Consider the following 20,774-nt stretch of genomic DNA (forward strand, 5'->3'; position numbering starts at 1 on the left):
AACGCTCTGCGGTATACCAGACAAGTTCACCAGTAGGGGGCTCCGGTGGACTTAAATGGTGGGCCGGAAAGCTAGTACAAGCCCCAGAGGTGGGGTGTACGATGCGCTAACAGTGGCCGGACGCTAAGAATGCCGGCCACAGTCAGCGTACGCAGAAAAAAAATACAATAAAAATGCTTGCGCCCCAAAAAAAGTTGTGGGGGGGGGGCAAGCTGCAGCACACCTGGGGGTTCTAGGGTCAGGGTTAAAAACATGGGGTGGAAAGTGGGCAGGGTTTCAGCAAATCAAGCGCGCAATATCTCGGAAACCAAAGCAGCGCAAACGTTCATTTTTGCGGCACAAACGCAGCACAAACGAATGGTTTATTTATTTTTGACATTTAAGAACATGGGGTGATAAGTTGGCGGGGCTTCATAAAAATCTAACGCGCAATATCTCAGGAACCGAACCAGCACAAACGTTCATTGTTACGGCACAAACGCAGTACAAAACGAATGGTGTATTTCTTTTTGAAATTTAAGAACATGGGGTGCCAACTTCACACAGGTAAAATCAACGCGGCCTCCCTACCTACCCCCTCCAGGTACCTATCCCCATGGGTGAGACCCATGCCCTTACCAGTGGAAACCTGTTTCTGGTCAGATATAATGACAAGAGGGATGTCTTTGTACTGCCCACAATTCACGGTAACGGCATCACCCCTGTCCCTGTGAGAACTACCGCAGCAACGGTCCTCAAGCCCCATTGTATTGTCGACTACAATCGGTATATGGGAGGAGTTGATCTCTCTGATCAAGTCCTCAAGCCATATAACGCCATGCACAAAACCCGGGCATGGTACAAAAAAGTTGCAGTCTACTTGGTACAGGTTGTCTTCTACAACTCTTTTGTGATGTCCTAGAGCGCTGGCAACACAGGGAAATTCCTTCAGCTCTATGAGGCAGTCCTCAAGGACCTGGTCTTTTCTGACCAAGAAAGAGCAGGCCGGAGTACCTCGGGAACTGTAGGCGCCCAGATCGTCCCTGGCCAACACTTTTCAGGTGTGGTCCCCCATACTGGAAAGAAGGGACGGACCAAAAAAAGGTGCAGAGTGTGTCACAAGAGGGGGATACGGAAGGACACCACCACTGTGACATGTGCCCCAATCATCCGGGCCTCTGCATTATTGGTTGCTTCAGGGAGTACCACACTTCCATAACGTACTAAATTTATAATCCCCTTCCCCAATTTTTACTCCATTTAGCCATCGACAATCTAAAAAAAAAAAATGACTGTTCTCAAACGTGAGACACAAAAAATATTTTTTTCCAAAAATAATATTTTGTAAAACTAAAATAAAAAAAGCTGACATATTAGGTATAGCCGCGTGCATAAGAATCTTCTCTATAAAAATACCCCATGACCTAACCCCTAAGATGAATACGGCCAAAAAAATAAAAAAAGGTATTTTTTTGTCACCTTACATCACAAAAAGCAATCAAAAAGTCATATGCCCCCCAAAATAGTGCCAATAAAACCATCCTCTCATCCCACAAAAAATGAGCCCCTACCTAAGACAATCAGCTAAAAAATAAAAAATAAACTGACTCTTAGACTATGGAGATACTAAAATGTTTCTTTTTTGTTTAAAAAAGGATAATATATTGTAAAACCTAAATAAAAAAAAGACATATTAGGTATCGCCGCGTCCGTAAGAATCTGCTCTATAAAAATACTCTATGACCTAACCCCTCAGATGAACACGGTCAACAAAATAAAATAAAAACAGTGCCAAAGCAGCTATTTTTTGGCAAATTTTCCATTTTAATAATTTTTTTCCAGTAACAAAGCAAGGGTGAACAGCCAAACAAAACTTAATATTTATTACCCTGATTCTGCAGTTTACAGAAACACCCCATATGTGGTCGTAAACTGCTGTATGACAAAACGGCAGGACGCAGAAGGAAAGGAACGCCATATGGTTTCTGGAAGGCAGATTTTGATGGCCTTTTTTTCTTGGCACCATGTCCCATTTGAACCCCTGATGCACCCCTAGTGTATGAACTCCATAAAAGTGATGCCATCTAAGAGACTACACCCCTCAAGGTATTTAAAATGATTTTACAAACTTTATTAACCCTTTAGGTGTTCCTCAACAGTTTATGGCAAATGGAGATTAAATTTCAGAATTTCTATTTTTGGTAACCTTGCCTTACAAAATTGTAAAAAAGAGCAACCAAAAATTATATGTATTCTAAAAATAGTCCCACCAAAACTGCCACCTTATCCTGTAGTTTCCAAAATGGGGTGACTTTTATGGAGTTTCTACTCTAGGGGTGCATCAGTGGAATTCAAATGGGACATGGTGTAAATAAACCAGTCCAGCAAAATCTGCCTTCCAAAAACCACACGAAGCTCCTTTCCCTATACGCCCTGCCGTGTGCCCGTACAGTAGTTTACGACCACATATGGGGTGTTTCTGCAAACTTCAGAATCAGGGCAATAAATATTGAGTTTTGTTTGGCTGTTAACCCTTGCTTTGTTACTGGAAAAAATTGATTAAAATTGATAATTTGCCCAAAAAAATCTAAATTCTAAAATTTTATTTCCATTTGCCATTAACTCTTGTGGAACACCTAAAGAGTTAACGACTTTTTTAAAATCAGTTTAGAATACCTTGAGGGGTGTAGTTTCTAGAATGGGGTCATTTTTGGGTGGTTTCTATTATGTAAGTCTCACAAAGTGACTTCAGACCTGAACTGGTCCTTAAAAAGTGGGTTTTTAAAAATGTCAGAAAAATTTCAAGATTTGCTTCTAATCTTCTATGCCTTGTCACATCCCTAAATAATAAAATGGCATTCCCAAAATGATCCAAACATGAAGTAGACACATGGGGAGTGTAAAGTAATAACTATTTTTGGAGGTATTACTATGTATTATAAAAGTATAAAAATTGAAACTTGGAAATTTTTTCAAATTTTTGGTAAATTTGGTATTTTTTTTATAAATAAAAAATATTTTTTTTTTTACTCCATTTTACCAGTGTCATGAAGTATAATATGTGACGAAAAAACAATCTCAGAATGGCCTGGATAAGTAAAAGCGTTTTAAAGTTATCACCACTTAAAGTGACACTGGTCAGATTTGCAAAAAATGGGCTGGTCCTTAACCCCTTAAGGACACAGCCCTATTTCACCTTAAGGACCAGGCCATTTTTTGCAAATCTGACCAGTGTCACTTTAAGTGCTGATAACTTTAAAATGCTTTTACTTACCCAGGCCATTCTGAGATTGTTTTTTTTGTCACATATTGTACTTCATGACACTGCTAAAATTGGGTCAAAAAAGTTAATTTTTTGCATAAAAAAAAATCAAATTTAGCATAAATTTATAAAAATTAGCAAATTTCAAAGTTTGTTTCTCTACTTCTGTAATACATAGTAATACCCCCAAAAATGTTGATGACTTTACATTCCCCATATGTCTACTTCATGTTTGTATCATTTTGGGAATGATATTTTATTTTTTGGGGATGTTACATAGCTTAGAAGTTTAATAGCAAATTTAGAAATTTCCGAAATTTTCCAAATCCCACTTTTTATGGACCAGTTCAGGTCTGAAGTCACTTTGCTTACGTAATAGAAACCATCCAAAAATGATCCCATTTTAAAAACTACACCCCTCAAGGTATTCAAAACTGATTTTACAAACTTTGTTAACCCTTTAGGTCTTCCACAAGACTTCATGGCAAATGGACATATTATTTAAGAATTTCGATTTTTTTGAAAATTTTCCAATATAATCAATTTTTTCCAGGAACAAAGCAAGGTATTCAAAACTGGGTTTACAAACTTTGTTAACCCTTTAGGTGTTCCACAAGAGTTAATGGCAGATGGAGAAACAATTTTGGAATTTCAATTTTTTGGAAGATTTTCCATTTTAACCCATTTTTCCCAGTAATAAAGTAAGGGTTAACTGCCAAACAAAAACACCCCATATGTGGTCCTAAACTACTATTTGGCTAAACGGCAGGACATAGAAGAAGGGGAATGCCATATGGTTTTTTGAAGGCAGATTTTGCTGGACTGGTTTATTTACACCATGTACCCTTTCTAGGAAACTACGGGATAAGGTGGTTGTTGTTTTGGGACTTTTTTAGGGTAAATATGATTTTTGGTTGCTCTATATTACACTTTTTTGAGGCAAGGTAACAAAAAATTTAAATTCTAAAATTGTTCCTACATTCGCTATTTAGTTTTGTGGAACACCAAAAGGGTTAACAAAGTTTGTAAAGTAACTTTTGAATACCTTGAGGGGTGTAGTTTCTTAGATGGGGTCACTTTTTTGGAGTTTCTAGTCTAGGCTACATCAGGGGGGGCTTCTAATGGGACATGGTGTAAATAAACCAGTCCATCAAAATCTGCCTTCCAGAAACCATATCGTGTTCCCTTCGTTCTATGCCCTGCCGTGTGGCTATATAGCCATTTACGACCACATATGGGGTGTTTCTGCAAACTACAGAATCAGGGCAATAAATATTTAGTTTTGTTTGGCTGTTAACCCTTGCTTTATTACCGGAAAAAAAAAGGATTCAAATGGAAATTTTGCAAAAAAATTGGTGTTTTGGCACAGTTTTTACTTTATATTTTTAACGCTGTTCAATCGAGGGGTTTGGTCAAATGTTATTTTTATAGGGCAGATTCTTACGGACGCGGCGATACCCAATATGTCTACATTTTTTAATTTATTTAGATTTTACACTATTTTATCATTTTAGGAACCCAAAAAAATTATTTTAGTATCTCCATAGCCTGGGAGCTACAGTTTTTTTTTTGTTGGGCGACTATCTAATGTAGGGGCTCAATTTTTGCAGGATGAGATGGCGGTTTTATTGGCACTAATTGGGGGTGCATATGACATTTTGATCGCTCGCTATTACACTTTTTGTGATGTTAGGTGACATGTTTTTTTTTTTAACGCTGTTCATCCGGGGGGGTTGGGTTAAATGTTATTTTTATAGAGAAGATTTTTACAGACGCGGCGATGCCCTGCTGATGGCTGTAGGTTGTCTGGGCATGCTGGGAGTTATAGTTTTACAACATCTGGAGGGCCGCAGTTTGAGGATGCCTGCACTAAAACTAATATTTTTTTGGGAAAAAAAATTGTTTCCGTGTCTCCAAAGTCTGAGAGCCATAGTTTTTTATGTTCTCTAGGGGACTGTTGGGGATTATAAAACATTTGTACACCATGGAAGTGTGATACTCCCTGAAGCAATCGATAACGCAGAGGCCCGGATTATCGGGGCAAATGTCACATTGAGTGGTTGTGTCCTTCCGTATCCACCTCTTGTGACACATTCAGCATTTTTTTGGGGTTCGTCCCTTCTTTCCAGTATGGGGGACAACACCTGGAAAATGTTGGCCAGGGACGATCCGGGCGCCTCCAATTCCCGAGGTACTCCAGCCTGCTCTTTCCCGGTCTGAAAAAATCAGGTCCTTGAGCACTTCGGAATAGTACAAAAGAGTTGTACAAGGCAACCTGTACCAAGTAGACCGCAACTTTTTTGTACCATGCCCGGGTTTTGCGCATGGCATTATATGGCTTGAGGACTTGATCAGAGAGATCAACTCCTCCCATATACCGATTGTAGTCGACGATACAATCGGGCTTGAGGACCGTTGCTGCGGTACCTCGCACAGGGACAGGGGTGATGCCATTACCGTGGATTGTGGACAGTACAAGGACATCCCTCTTGTCCTTATACCTGACCAGCAACAGGTTTCCACTGGTAAGGGCACGGGTCTCACCCCTGGGGATAGATACCTGGAGCGGGTGGGCAGGGAGGCCACGCTGATTTTTCCGCACGGTCCCACAAGCGAACGTGGATCTGGCGGCAAGGGACCTGAACAAGGGAATGCTAGTATAAAAGTTATCCACGTACAAGTGGTAACCCTTATCTAGCAGTGGGTACATAAGGTCCCACACGAGTTTCCCGCTAACACCCAGAGTGGGGGGACATTCTGGGGGTTGAATACGGGAATCTTGCCCCTCGTACACACAAAATTTGTAAGTGTACCCTGAGGCACTCTCACAAAGTTTGTACAGCTTCACGCCATACCTCGCCCGCTTAGTGGGAATGTATTGGCGGAAACTTGAACGCAACGAGAAACTCATCAACCGCGACCTCTCTTCCAGGTACGTAGGCCTGCTCAAATTTGGCCCCGAAGTGATCGATGACCGGCCGTATGTTATACAGATGGTCATAGGCAGGATCACCTCGGGGGATGGGGGGGGACATGCTGCATTTTCTGAATAATGCAGACATTTCCGGATGGCCTCAAACCGAGAGCGTGTCATGGCCATACTGTAGAGTGGGGTCTGGTAGAGGACGTCCCCACTCCAGTATTGCCTGACACTGGGTTTATGCACTAGACCCATGTGCAGCACGAGGCCCCAAAATGTCCTCATCTCGGCTGCACTGACCGGCGTCCAGCCACCGGGTCTAGCCAAAAAGGAGCCCAGGTGCTGAGCAACGAACTGTTGGGCGTACAGGTTCATCTGCTCCACCATCAGATTCACAAATGGGTCACTGAAAAAAAAAAAAGTCAATTTCAGTAAACCCCACTGTGGGAATCTGGATTCAAAATCCACTGGGGGACACCAGCTAAGTTCACCGGCAGGGGGCTCCGGTGGGCTTATTTGGTGGGCCGGGGGGGGGTATAGGGTCTCAAAGCTAAAAAACAATAAGTTTAAATAAAGTTCCCCCCCCCCCCCCCTAACTAACTTTTCCCTTCTATCCCTGCCTAACGGTGCCTCTCCCTCACTGACCCTAACCTACCTGGAGGGTGATGGGTGCAGGAGGGTGATGCGTGCCGATGGGGGGATCGCAGAAGCCTGGTGAGGCCGGTGCAGGTGCTGAACAGGAAGAGGAGGGGAGAGAGGAGCGCTGGAAGTTTGAATCTCGCGCCTCTCTCCCTGCACCAATCAGAACCCTGGACAGCGGCATTCAGCACCACGGCCAGCACCGCCTCTTCCAAATGCACGGACTGTTATTGGTGGTGTGTAATCACACCACCGATCACAGTCCTTTTCTGGTTCATCGAGTCACCGGAGACCCCAATGGACCGGAAACGCAGCAAACCGCAGGTCTGAATTAACCTGCGGTTTTCTGCGATCGCCGATATGGGGGGGTCACATGACCCCCCCCCCAGCGTTGTGACAGGATGCCCGCTGAATGATTTCAGCGGGCATCCTGTTCCGATTAACCCGCGCCGCAATCGCGTTTTAAACCCATGACGTAACGGTACGTCATGTGTCCTTAAGGACTCAGGAAACATGCCGTACTGGTACGTCATGTGTCCGTAAGGGGTTAAGGTGAAATATGGCCGTGTCCTTAAGGGTTTAAAGATGCAGGTACTGTGGAGGTCACTGTTAAAGGGGCGGACACTGTGAAGGTCACTGTTAAAGGGACTGTACTGTGAAGGTCACTGTTATAGGGGCAGACACTGTGGAGGTCACTGTTAAAGAGGCGGGCAATGTTCAGGTCACTGTTAAAGGGGCAGGCACTGTTCAGGTCACTATTAAAGGGGCAGACACTGTGGCGGTCACTATTAAAGAGGCGAGCACTGTAGAGGTCACTGTTAAATGGGCAGTCACTATTAAAGGGACGGGCAATGTGGAGGTCACTGTTAAAGAGGCAGGCACTGTGGAGGTCACTGTTAAAGGGACTGGACTGTGAAGTTCACTGCTAAAGGGACTGGACTGTGAAGGTCACTGTTATAGGGGCAGACACTGTGGAGGTCACTGTTAGAGAGGCGGGCACTGTTCAGGTCACTGTTAAAGGGGCAGGCACTGTTCAGGTCACTATTAAAGAGGCAGGCACTGTAGAGGTCACTGTTAAATGGGCAGGCACTATTAAAGGGACGGGCAATGTGGAGGTCACTGTTAAATGGGCAGGCACTGTGCAGATCACTGTTAAAGATGCAGTCATTGTTAAAGGGGCGGGCACTGTGGAGGTCAATGTTAAAGGGGCAGGAACTGTGGAGGTCAATGTTAAAGGGGCGGGCACAGTGGAGGTCATTGTTAAAGGGGCAGGTACTGCATAGGACATTGTTATGGGGGATACTGTTGATAACTTTTTACAACACACGGAAAGATGAAATTAAATAGATTAAATATACCAGTGCGAAGTCGGGTCCTTCTGCTAGTATATAATATATTTCTAGTTTACAACAAAATAATCACTGTAGATAGAGATATCTTGTATTTAATATAATGAACCAGGTTCTTTGATAGCAGTGTTTTGTGATATGCCATGTCCTATTTCACTGCATATACAATGGGGCACATTTATTAAGACAGGCCTCTCCAAAACTTCGGGACATCAAGTGTCAGTTCAAAATATCAGCCAGCTTCTTTGCTGTCTTACATTTAGACAATTTTCTATGGAAAAATTTCACATGGAAGTGTGGTTTGTTTATCCTGTTGGGGTTTAAAAAGTATGAAAGAGACACAAAAATGCTAAACACATCTTAAAGTCTATGTACACCTTTGGGGCAATTTTTTTATCATTGCATTGTACTCATTCTGAGCTAAAATAATGTTTTAAATTGGTCTTTATTACAAATATGGAACCCTTTTTTCTGTACAGGGCTAAGAGGGATCTGAATTTTCTCTCAGCTCTGTCAGAGTTCCTTATCTCTGCTCTATGACATTATAAACACTAACAGATACCAATGTGGCTTCAATAAGTGTTTATGACCTCTTAGTAAATTAGAGATAATGGTTACTAGATAACCAGCACAAAGTGAAAGTAAAAAGTAATTCACACAGCTCAACAAACAGTTTGTGACAGAACGGCTCAAAAATTTTAATAAAGACCAGTTGAAATTTTTTTAGCCCAAAATGAGTAAAATGCAATCATAATATTTGCCTCCGAAGGTGTAAATAGCCTTTAAATAAATATGCGGATGTACTGTACATGGCAACAATTAAAGAAACATAACAGCACTCTCGAAACTCTAAATGTAAAATATATGGATTAATTAATACCACATTTGATATAAAAAGTTGAAGTTCAGATTTTCAGCTTTAATTCAGTGGGTTGAACAAAATGATTGTATAAAAATGTGAGGAACTAAAGCATTTTTTAAACTCAATCCCTTCATTTCAGGGGCTCAAAAGTAACTGGACAAATTAAATAATTGTAAATAAAATGTTAATTTCTCATATTTGGTTGAAAACCTTTGTTGGCAATGACTGCCTGAAGTCTTGAACTCATGGACATCACCAGACGCAGTGTTTCCTCTTTTTAATGATCTGCTAGGCCTTTACTGCAGCGGTTTTTAGTTGCTGTTTGTTTGTGGGCCTTTGGCCTCATGCACACGACTGTTTTTCCGTGATCCATGACCGTTTTTTCATCCGTGGGTCTTACTTGATTTTTGGAGGATCCACGGACATGAAAAAAAAGTCGTTTTGGTGTCCGCCTGGCCGTGCGGAGCCAAACGGATCCGTCCTGAATTACAATGCAAGTCAACGGGGACGGATCCGTTTGACGTTGACACAATATGGTGCAATTTCAAACGGATCCGTCCCCCATTGACTTTCAATGTAAAGTCAGGAGTTAATATACCATAGGATCTGAGTTTTCTCTAATCCGATGGTATATTTTAACTTGAAGCGTCCCCATCACCATGTGAACGCCTCTATGTTAGAATATACCGTCGGATTTGAGTTACATTGTGAAACTCAAATCCGACAGTATATTCTAACACAGAGGCGTTCCCATGGTGATGGGGACGCTTCAGGTTAGAATATACTAAAAGAACTGTGTACATGACTGCCCCCTGCTGCCTGGCTGGTGCTGCCAGGCAGCAGGGGGCAGCCCCCCCCTGTAGTTAACACATTGGTGGCCAGTGCGGCCGGCCCCCCCCTCCCCTGTAGTTAACTCATTGGTGGCCAGTGGCCCCCCTCCCTCCCCTGTAGTTAACTCATTGGTGGCCAGTGGGCCCCCCCCCCTCCCTCCCCTGTAGTTAACTCGTTGGTGGCCAGTGGGCCCCCCCCCTCCCCTGTAGTTAACTCGTTGGTGGCCAGTGGGCCTTCTCCCCTCCCTCCCCCTCCTAATTAAAATCTCCCCCCTATCATTGGTGGCAGCGGAGTGTACCGATCGGAGTCCCAGTTTAATCGCTGGGGCTCCGATCGGTAACCCTGGCAACCAGGACGCTACTGCAGTCCCGGTTGCCATGGTTACTTAGCAATTTGTAGAACCATTATACTTACCTGCGAGCTGCGATGTCTGCGTCCGGCCGGGAGCTCCTCCTACTGGTAAGTGACAGGTCATGTCACTTACCAGTAGGAGGAGCTCCCGGCCGGACGCAAACATCGCAGCTCGCAGGTAAGTATAATGGGGGAGGGAGGGGAGAAGGCCCACTGGCCACCAATGAGTTAACTACAGGGGAGGGAGGGGGGGGCCCACTGGCCACCAACGAGTTAACTACAGGGGAGGGAGGGGGGGGGCCCACTGGCCACCAACGAGTTAACTACAGGGGAGGGAGGGGGGCCGGACGCACTGGCCACCAACGTGTTAACTACAGGGGAGGGAGGGGGGGGGCGGCCGCACTGGCCACCAATGTGTTAACTACAGGGGGGGGGGAACTGCCCCCTGCTGCCTGGCAGCACCTGCCAGGCAGCAGGGGGCAGTCATGTACACAGTTCTTTTAGTATATTCTAACCTGAAGCGTCCCCATCACCATGGGAACGCCTCTGTGTTAGAATATACTGTCGGTTCTGAGTTTTCACTAAGTGAAAACTCAGCTATGAAAAAGCTTTTATGCAGACGGATCTTCGGATCCGTCTGTATAAAAACTAACCTACGGCCACGGATCACGGACACGGATGCCAATCTTGTGTGCATCCGTGTTCTTTCACGGACCCATTGACTTGAATGGGTCCGTGAACCGTTGTCTGTCAAAAAAATTGGACAGGTCATATTTTTTTGACGGACAGGATACACGGATTACGGTCTCGGCTGCAAAACGGTGCATTTTTCCGATTTTTCACGGACCCATTGAAAGTCAATGGGTCGGCGAAAAAAAACGGCACAACGGCCACGGATGCACACAACGGTCGTGTGCATGAGGCCTTTCTGTCTGAAGTTTCACTTTAACAAGTGAATTGCATGTTCTATTGGGTTCAGATCGGGTGACTGACTTGGCCATTCAAGAATATTCCACTTCTTTGCTTTAAATAAACTCATGGGTTGCTTTGGCTTTATGTTTTGGGTCATTGTCCATCTGTATTATGAAACGGCGACCAATCAGTTTGGCTGCATTTGAGCACACAGTATGTCACTGAAAACCCCAGAATTAATTTGTCTGCTTCTGTTCTGTGTCACTTCATCAATAAACACTATGTATCCAGTGCCACTGGCAGCCATGCATGCCTAAGCCATCACACTGCCTCCGCTGTGTTTTACAGATTATGTGGTATGCTTTGGATCATAAGCTGTATCATGCCTTCTCCATACTTTTTTCCTTCCATCATTCTGGTAGAGGTTGATCTTGGTTTCATCTGTCCAAAGAATGTTCTTCCAGAAGTATCTGTAAAGAATAAATCAAGGCAACTGGACTTATTGTAGATTTCTTGAAAACGTTTCACTCGTTCTTCCAACGAGCTTTCTCAATTCTGAGTGGACTTAGAATTGGACTCCACTCAGAATTGAGAAAGCTCGTTGGAAGAACGAGTGAAATGTTTTCAAGAAATCTACAGTAAGTCCAGTTGCCTCGATTTATTCTTTACAGATATACCATGACCTGGATAAATGAGAACCTTCACAGACTTCTTCCAGAAGTGTGCTGTTTTTTTAAGATGTTTTTTTTTTTTTAGCAAAGTTTAATCTACCCTTCTTCTTGAGGCTTATGAGTGGCTTTCACTGTGCAGTGAACCCTCTGTATTTATTTTTATGCTGTCTTCTCTTTATGGTAGATTTGGATATTGATACGCCTATATCCTGGAGAATGTTGTTCACTTGGTTGGCTGTGAAAGGGTGTCTTCCGTGGGCGTCCCGGTCTTTTTGCATTGTTGAGGTCACCAGTGCTTTCTTTCTTCAGATGTACCAAACTGTAGATTTTGCCAATCCTAATAGTGTAGCAATGTCTCTGATGGTTTTTTTCTGTTTTCGCAGATGAAGGATGGCTTGTTTCACCTGCATGGAGAGCTCCTTTGACCACATGTTTACTGTGACAAACTCCCCTCTTTTGAGTTTGCCACGAGTACTTGGAGAGGACTACTTGCCAGCCTCTTACCATGTGATTACGGTCCCATGTTGAATGCACCGGTTTTATGCAATAGCTGCATAGTTATATAAGCTCATGTATTTTGCTGTCTTTTGCTACCATGTGGCTAATGGAGTCTTACCTCTGTCTTTGGGAGATAAGTGGATCACTTCTCAATTGTCTCCAGGACAAAAGACTTCGTAGAACCGGTTTTCGACAGAAAAGCCATGAATACAGCCAGGCCAAAGAGACTTTTACTAACTTTTGAACCCCTGGTCTAATTTGTGCCATTTTGGGATGTTAAATGTCTATGTGTACTGTAAAGGGTGGGACATTGTATATTTGAGTAGTGATGTCTGTCCTATTGTCTCCCCATGTGTATTGGTGATTTCCGTTTGTCCTGAGAGATAATTGAATTACACATCGGTTGTCTCCAGGACAAAAGACATTGTGTATTTTCCTGCCTATGATAATTATGTTAACCATTGTGTACCATAATTATATCAAAGGCAGAGGGGAGGATGTTATGTGGGTTGTAACCTTTGTGTTATTGGTTAATGTATATTTGTTGTGGGTGTCTCCCTTGCATGGGAGCAGGGCATAAAAGAAAGTGTAGTTCTGAATGCCTGTGTTGCTTCCAGTAAAGTCTTGTTCCAGCATTCAGCTTTGGCTCATGTATGGACTTATTTGGCGATACTGGCGATACCTGCGATAATAGCGAATTATTGCTCTGTGGATTATTTGGCTGTGCTATTTCATGGGAAGAAGGGAATACTAGACGGTGAGATACAGTGATACCGTCACATTTACTTCTCAGCAAAAACTTCAAAATGCAAGCACCCCACCTCAAATCAACTCCAGGCCTTTTATGTGCTTGATTGAGAATGAAATAATGAAGGAATTGCCCACACCTGCCCATGAAACAGCCTTTGAGTCAATTACTTCTGGTCCCTCTAAAAACAGGGTGCCACATGTAAAGGAGCTGAAACTCCTAAACCCTTCAACCAATTTTATTGTGGATACCCTCAAATGAAAGCTAAAAGTCTGAACTTTATGCCCATTATATAACTATAACTTGAATATGTTTTAGTAAACAGGTAATAAAAACAAAATTTGTGTCAGTGTCCAAATATATATGGACCTAACTGTAATTCCTATCTCTATGCCAGTGGGCATCTACATTCATGAGAGCAGAACCTGCACACATTCTGTGCTGCCACTTGTTATCTCTGTGTGCATTCAAACATCCAATGAGGGGAAGCACAAACACCACTTTATGTATCAACAGAGGCTGCTTTTAATTAGGTGCTCTTATGATATCAATCTGTAGACATCCACACGGAATCCGGAACCATTGATTTCAATGGGGATGTGTACATATGCGTTGGTTTTCACGCATCACTTGTGCGTTGCGTGAAAATCGCGGCATGTTCTATATTCTGCAATTTTCACGCAACGATGGCCCCATAGAAGTGAATGGAGCTGTGTTAAAATCCCATCACATCCACAAGGAAGTGCGGATGCGATGCGTTTTTAATGGATGGTTGCAACCGCACAAAAAAAAACTGAACAACTGAACGCGATCACAAACAAAACTAAATGAATTTGTTTGCGAAATCGCACATTTCTCACTGAACGCATCCGGACATGCTCACATCTGCAAGGGGCCTAATAAAACACATCTCTAACTCTGATATACATCTCCTAACCTACCCTAATAAAACAATCTAACCTAATCTAAATAAAAATATTTTGAATTAGTTGTGAATTGAAAAACCGAAATTAATGAAAAAGATCAACCAGAAATCATATTTTATGAACTAAATGACTAGAGTTATTTCAGTGAAAGAAATAAAACGTCTTACCAGAAGGTATAAAGATAATATTTATCCCAAAGACTGTATGAGTAAGCCAAGTATATAGTCCATAGAAGCAAGCCATTTTTAGGGAAGCATCAAATACACCCCTAAACACGAAGAACAAAAAAATTACAGTAAACTGCAGCATAGTGTATAGAGTTTACATAGGGTACATTCATGTATAAAGGGATCACTATTTTGCGCCCCTTTTTGGTAGTATGTCCAATGCTATATATATATATATATATATATATATATATATATATTGTGGGGATTTGCTCTGGTAGACAGGCTTGCGGACGCAGTACAGAGGCAATGACAACATCTTTAGCTTAAATAGTGCAGTGTTTTATTCACACAGATGTAAAGTGACACCTTGAGTTCACACCTTGAGACACCTTTGTTCACACCAGGCTGCAGCACATAAGTCCTTGAAGGAAGCAGTAGTCCATGTGCTTTTGTCCACCAGCAATGTAGCAGGCCTAGTCCAGGCCCAAACACTCAAGCTCCAACACTCAGACTGCCAGCACTCCACTAGCAGATGGAGGATAATCCACACAGCTGAACTTGCTGGCTGGGTTTTTATATCCCAGCCAAAACCCGGCCTGGAACCGTGGGGAACAGCCACCCACCCTGCTCTTTGGCTGCTCCCAATAAGAACCGGCCCGGATTGGCTTTACAGCCATTCTGACAGCTGAAGTGTCAGACTGCACTACAGAACTGACACTTCAGGAAAAAATTCGGTTCTTACCTCACCGAGGCCAGGAACCTCGGTGACACGTATCTTTCGTCAATGACGGCTCCTTGTTCCTTCTTACAATATACACACACACACATACTTACATACTTCCTTAATTCCTGACTACAGACTGCAGGAACTTACTTAGATAGATCCCTTTATAGCAGAATCGAAGTCACACACATCCATTTATGCAAGGAAGAAGTCAGAAAATCAAAAATAATGCAAACATGAAGAAATTAAGATATAATAATAAATTTACTTCCAAATATCTAGCTTTTGTAGGGCAGCAAAGGCATGGATGTGGTACAGGCAGAGTGTTAAGGGGTTTGAACAGGTGTTTTCTAAAATTCTAAAGCAACCCTCCAATGGCCAACTAAAATTTGACTACCGTATATATTGGAATCGTACAGTCAGTACACCTTGTGCCCTCCGCTGGAATTATAGTGCTTCCATGGCTGAGGTTTGGTCCCCCAGACTGAGTTGGGGACCATATTTAGGCCAAGGAGGCCCCAAAATTTCAATGGAGGGCAGCAGGTATGATGACTATACATTTTCCATATGGTTAGTGCAGAAGTAAAGGGTCATTTTACAGACAATGAGTGTAATTTATCATGAGGGTTATATCTGAAGTCAGTTTTCCTTGAGCCTGCATTGGTGAACTTGGCCAGAAATTTATTAAACTGCACACGTTGTTTGTTAAATCTGGCTCATCTTTAAATCTTACACTTTTGTCTAGAAAAGCTACTCCAGTTTACTGCACCACTCCCCTATTGGAGCGGCTTTTGGACTTTTATTGCGACTTCTTTAACCTCCTCCCGACCGCCTAACGCAGGGATGCGTCCTGCGGGCGGCCGGGTTATTCCTTCTCGACGCATCATCTCGCGAGACACAAGATTTCCTGTGAACGCGCGCTCACAGGATCGCAAGGTAAACAAGTCGATCTACAGCCTGCCAGCGGCGATCATTCAGCGGCGAAGTTTTGTTAACAGCGTCTAATATACCTGCTACCCAATCCTTTGGTGGTCCCTTTTGCTTGGATCGACCACCAGAGGACACAGGCAGCTCTGTAAGTAGCACGAAGCACCACACTACACTACACCCCCCTTGTCACTTATTAACCCCTTATTAACCCCTGATCACCCCATATAGACTCCATGATCACCCCCCTGTCATTGATCACCCCCCTGTAAGGCTCCATTCAGACGTCCGTATGTGTTTTGCGGATCCGCAGATCCGCAAAACACGGACACCGGCAATGTGCTTTCCGCATTTTGAGGATCTGCACATTGCCAGAACTATATAGAAAATGCATTTTCTTGTCCGCAGACAAGAATAGGACATGTTGTATATTTTTGCGGAACGAAAGTGCGGACCCGGAAGTGCAGATCCGCAATTCCGGATCCGAGTGGGACAAAGTCTGTCCCCATAGAAATGAATGGGTCCGCAATTCTGTTCCGCAAAATGCGGAACAGAATTGCGGATGTGTGAATGGGGCCTAAGGGTCCCTTATCACCGCCAGTTAGTTAACCACTTGTTAGGTAGTTAGCGCCCACCGCACTACAGTCACTGATTAGTCGCTGATTAGCGTCATCGCTGTCACTAATCAGCACTAGTACTATATGGTATCTGTAAGTGATCAAGACTGATCGCAATCAGATCTACAGTACAGACCAAAAGTTTGGACACACCTTCTCATTCAAAGAGTTTTCTTTAATTTCATGACTATGAAAATTGTAGATTCACACTGAAGGCATCAAAACTATGAATTAACACATGTGGAATTATATACATAACAAACAAGTGTGAAACAACTGAAAATATGTCATATTCTAGGTTCTTCAAAGTAGCCACCTTTTGCTTTGATTACTGCTTTACACACTCTTGGCATTCTCTTGATGAGCTTTAAAGGGTTTCTATCACTTCGTTTCACCTATTTAGCTTTCAGACACTAGCAATCCGCTAGTGTCTGATTTATCTAACCATCCTAATATAAGAGCTTATTGTCCTGCCGTTTAGCTAAAAAAATAACTTATATAGATATGCAAATGAGCCTCTAGGTGCTATGGGGGCGTGATTAGCACCTAGAGGCTCCGTCTACCTTAACAAACTGCCGCCGCCCAGCGCGTCCCTCCAGCCCGCCCATCTCCTCCGGAATACGATGCTCCTCGTATTCGGCGCATGCGCAGTGAATGTCTGATCGCTTCCCTGCTCAGACATCTCCACTGCGCCTGCGCCGATGACGTCATAGTGCTCCGAGGAACAGGCGCAGTGGAGATGTCTGAGCAGGGAAGCGATCAGACATTCACTGCGCATGCGCCGAATACGAGGAGCATCGTATTCCGGAGGAGATGGGCGGGCTGGAGGGACGCGCTGGGCGGCGGCAGTTTGTTAAGGTAGACGGAGCCTCTAGGTGCTAATCACGCCCCCATAGCACCTAGAGGCTCATTTGCATATCTATATAAGTTATTTTTTTAGCTAAACGGCAGGACAATAAGCTCTTATATTAGGATGGTTAGATAAAGCAGACACTAGCGGATCGCTAGTGTCTGAAAGCTAAATAGGTGAAACGAAGTGATAGAAACCCTTTAAGAGGTAGTCCCCTGAAATGGTTTTCACTTCACAGGTGTGCCCTGTCAGATTTAATAAGTGGGATTTCTTGCCTTATAAATGGGGTTGGGACCATCAGTTGCGTTGAGGAGAAGTCAGGTGGATACACAGCTGATAGTCCTACTGAATAGACTGTTAGAATTTGTATTATGGCAAGAAAAAAGCAGCTAAGTAAAGAAAAACGAGTGGCCATCATTACTTTAAGAAATGAAGGTCAGTCAGTCAGCCGAAAAATTGGGAAAACTTTGAAAGTAAGGGCTATTTGACCATGAAGGAGAGTGATGGGGTGTTGCGCCAGATGACCTGGCCTCCACAGTCACTGGACCTGAACCCAATCGAGATGGTTTGAGGTCAGCTGGACCGCAGAGTGAAGGCAAAAGGGCCAACAAGTGCTAAGCATCTCTGGGAACTCCTTCAAGACTGTTGGAAGACCATTTCAGGTGACTACCTCTTGAAGCTCATCAAGAGAATGCCAAGAGTGTGCTAAGCAGTAATCAAAGCAAAAGGTGGCTACTTTGAAGAACCTAGAATATGACATATTTTCAGTTGTTTCACACTTGTTTGTTATGTATATAATTCCACATGTGTTAATTCATAGTTTTGATGCCTTCATAGTCATGAAAATGAATAAAACTCTTTGAATGAGAAGGTGTGTCCAAACTTTTGGTCTGTACTGTATATCAGTACATTAGGGTCACCTTAGGCTCTACAAAAAACGCAGGGTTCGCCCGATCAGGCCTGATCTTGTGCGCACATTTGTGTTTAGTCCGCCCCACTGCAGTGACAGAAATGTTTTTTTTCTGATCACTGCAAAAACACTGTAAAATCGCTGAGGTGCTATAAAGATCACTTTTGAGCTTTTTGGATCTTTATTAGCGATTGCAGCTTTTTTTTTTTGCACAATTTTAGGCAGAGATTTTTTCATCCACATTAATCGATGCGAATTAAGAAATCTGTGCCGTTCATTTTTTCTTTCAGCCCAGAGGCCGAATGAAAAAAAAAATCTTGTTACCCAAATGCTCAATATAAGGCCTCATGCACACGACCGTGCCGTTTTTTGCGGTCCGCAAACCGCGGATGCGCAAAAAACAGAAGGCGCAAAGCGCGGACAAGAATAGGACATGTTATATTTTTTTAGCGGGGCCGCGGAATGGAGCCACGGATGCGGACAGCACCCGGTCGTGTGCATGAGGCCTAAGGAGAATAGCAGAAACTCTTAATGCTGGCCATACATGTAATGATTGCGGAGACCTTCAAATGCCAGGGCAGTACAAACACCCCACAAATTACCCCATTTTGGAAAGAAGACACCCCAAGGTATTCGCTGAGGGGCATATTGAGTCCATGAAAGATTGAACTTTTTGTCACAAGTTAGCGGAAAGGGAGACTTTATGAGAAAAATAAAAAAATAAAAATTTCCGCTAACTTGTGGCAAAAAAAAAAAATCTTCTATGAACTCGCCATGCCCCTCATGGAATACCTTGGGGTGTCTTCTTTCCAAAATGGGGTCACTTGTGGGGTATTTATACTGCCCTGGCATTTTAGGGGCCCTAAAGCGTGAGAAGTAGTTTGGAATCCAAATGCGTAAAAAATGCCCTGTGAAATCCTAAAAGTACTCATTGAAATTTGGGCCCCTTTGTGCACCTGGGCTGCGAAAAAGTGTCACACATGTGGTATCGCCGTACTCAGGAGAAGTAGGGCAATGTGTTTTGGGGTGTATTTTTACATATACCCATACTGTGTGGGAGAAATATCTCTGTAAATTACAACTTTTAAATTTTTTTTATACAAAGTTGTCAATTTACAGAAATATTTCTCTCACCCAGCATGGGTATATGTAAAAATACACCCCAAAACACATTGCCCTACTTCTCCTGAGTATGGCAAACCACATGTGTGACACTTTTTTTGCAGCCTAGGTGCGTAAAGGGGCCGAAAGTCCAACAAGTACCTTTAGGGTTGCTCACAATTTAGCCCCGCCCAAAATGCCAGAACAGTAAACACACCTCACAATTGACCCCATTTCGGAAAGTAGACACCCCAAGGTATTCACTGAGGGGCATAGTGAGTCCGTGGGAGATTTTATTTATTTTTGCCAGAAGTTAGCAGAAATGGAAACTTTATTTATTTTATTTTTTTCTCAGAAAATGTCATTTTCCGCTAACTTGTGAAAAAATATTAAATCATACATTAACTCACCATGCCCCTCCGCGAATACTTTGGGGTGTCTTCTTTCTAAAATGGGGTCATTTGGCGGGTATTTATACTATCCTGGCATTCTAGCACCTCAAGAAACATGACAGGTGCTCAGAAAGTCAGAGCTGCTTCAAAATGCGGAAATTCACATTTTTGTACCATACTTTGTAAATGCTATAACTTTTGCGCAAACCAATAAATATACACTTATTGGATTTTTTTTTTATCAAAGACATGTAGCACAATAAATTCTGACACAAACTTGTATAGAAATGTAATTATATTTGAACAATTTAACCAGAGAAAGTTAAAAATACACTTTTTTTTGAAAATTGCGGCCTATTTTGATTAATATCGGAAAAACTAAAAATCTTAGCAGCAATAAAATACCACCAAAAGAAAGCTGTATTTGTGAGAAGAAAAGGAGGTAAAATTCATTTGGGTGGTAAGTTGTATGACCGAGCAATAAACCGTGAAAGTAGTGTAGTGCAGAATTGTAAAAAGTGGTCTGGTCATTAAGGGGTTTAAGCTAGGGGAGCTGAGGTGGTTAAAAAGTCTCAGTGATAAATCTGTAGTGAAACTCATTAATAGTTAACCACACTCACTTTTCCACTTACTTTTTAAAACTGGAGCGAGTGGCGTATAAATACAAAAAGTGCAAAAGCACTATTTTGTGACTTATTGAAGACATAATTTTGGAGTGCAGGGCTTGATAAATATCTCCCAATGGCCCTAATATAACAAGGTTGCAAGCCTTGGCAAAAATTACATACCTTACAGTCAGGTCCATAAATATTGGGACATCGACACATTTCTAACACTTTTGGCTCTATACACCACCACAATGGATTTGAAATGAAACGAACAAGATGTGCTTTAACTGCAGACTGTCAGCTTTAATTTGAGGGCATTTACATCCAAATCAGGTGAACGGTGTAGGAATTACAACAGTTTGCATATGTGCCTCCAACATGTTAGGGGCCAAAAGTAATGGGACATAATAATAATCATAAATCAAACTTTCACTTTTTAATACTTGGTTGCAAATCCTTTGTAGTCAATTACAGCCTGAAGTCTGGAACACATAGACATCACCAGACGCTGGGTTTCATCCCTGGTG

The 20,774-nt window shown here is 42.8% G+C and overlaps 1 protein-coding gene across 5 annotated transcripts in view; it reads right to left on the bottom strand.

Annotated features, from left to right (window-relative positions):
* Nucleotides 1-20,774, bottom strand: part of TMEM245 (transmembrane protein 245) — a 946,795-nt gene that overhangs the window by 191,020 nt on the left and 735,001 nt on the right. For 3 of the 5 annotated variants that reach the window (XM_040431820.1, XM_040431819.1, XM_040431818.1), the window contains one exon: nt 14,116-14,216. The exons of 1 other annotated variant lie outside the window; for it this stretch is intronic. In XM_040431820.1, coding sequence (XP_040287754.1) covers nt 14,116-14,216 — 101 coding nt within the window. Of the gene's footprint in view, nt 1-11,120; nt 11,576-14,115; nt 14,217-20,774 lie in introns of those variants that run through there. One more of the 5 variants, XM_040431821.1, reaches the window with a different exon arrangement.

The sequence above is a fragment of the Bufo bufo genome, chromosome 5, assembly GCF_905171765.1.
Source record: "Bufo bufo chromosome 5, aBufBuf1.1, whole genome shotgun sequence".
Classification (NCBI taxonomy): Eukaryota; Metazoa; Chordata; class Amphibia; order Anura; family Bufonidae; genus Bufo; species Bufo bufo.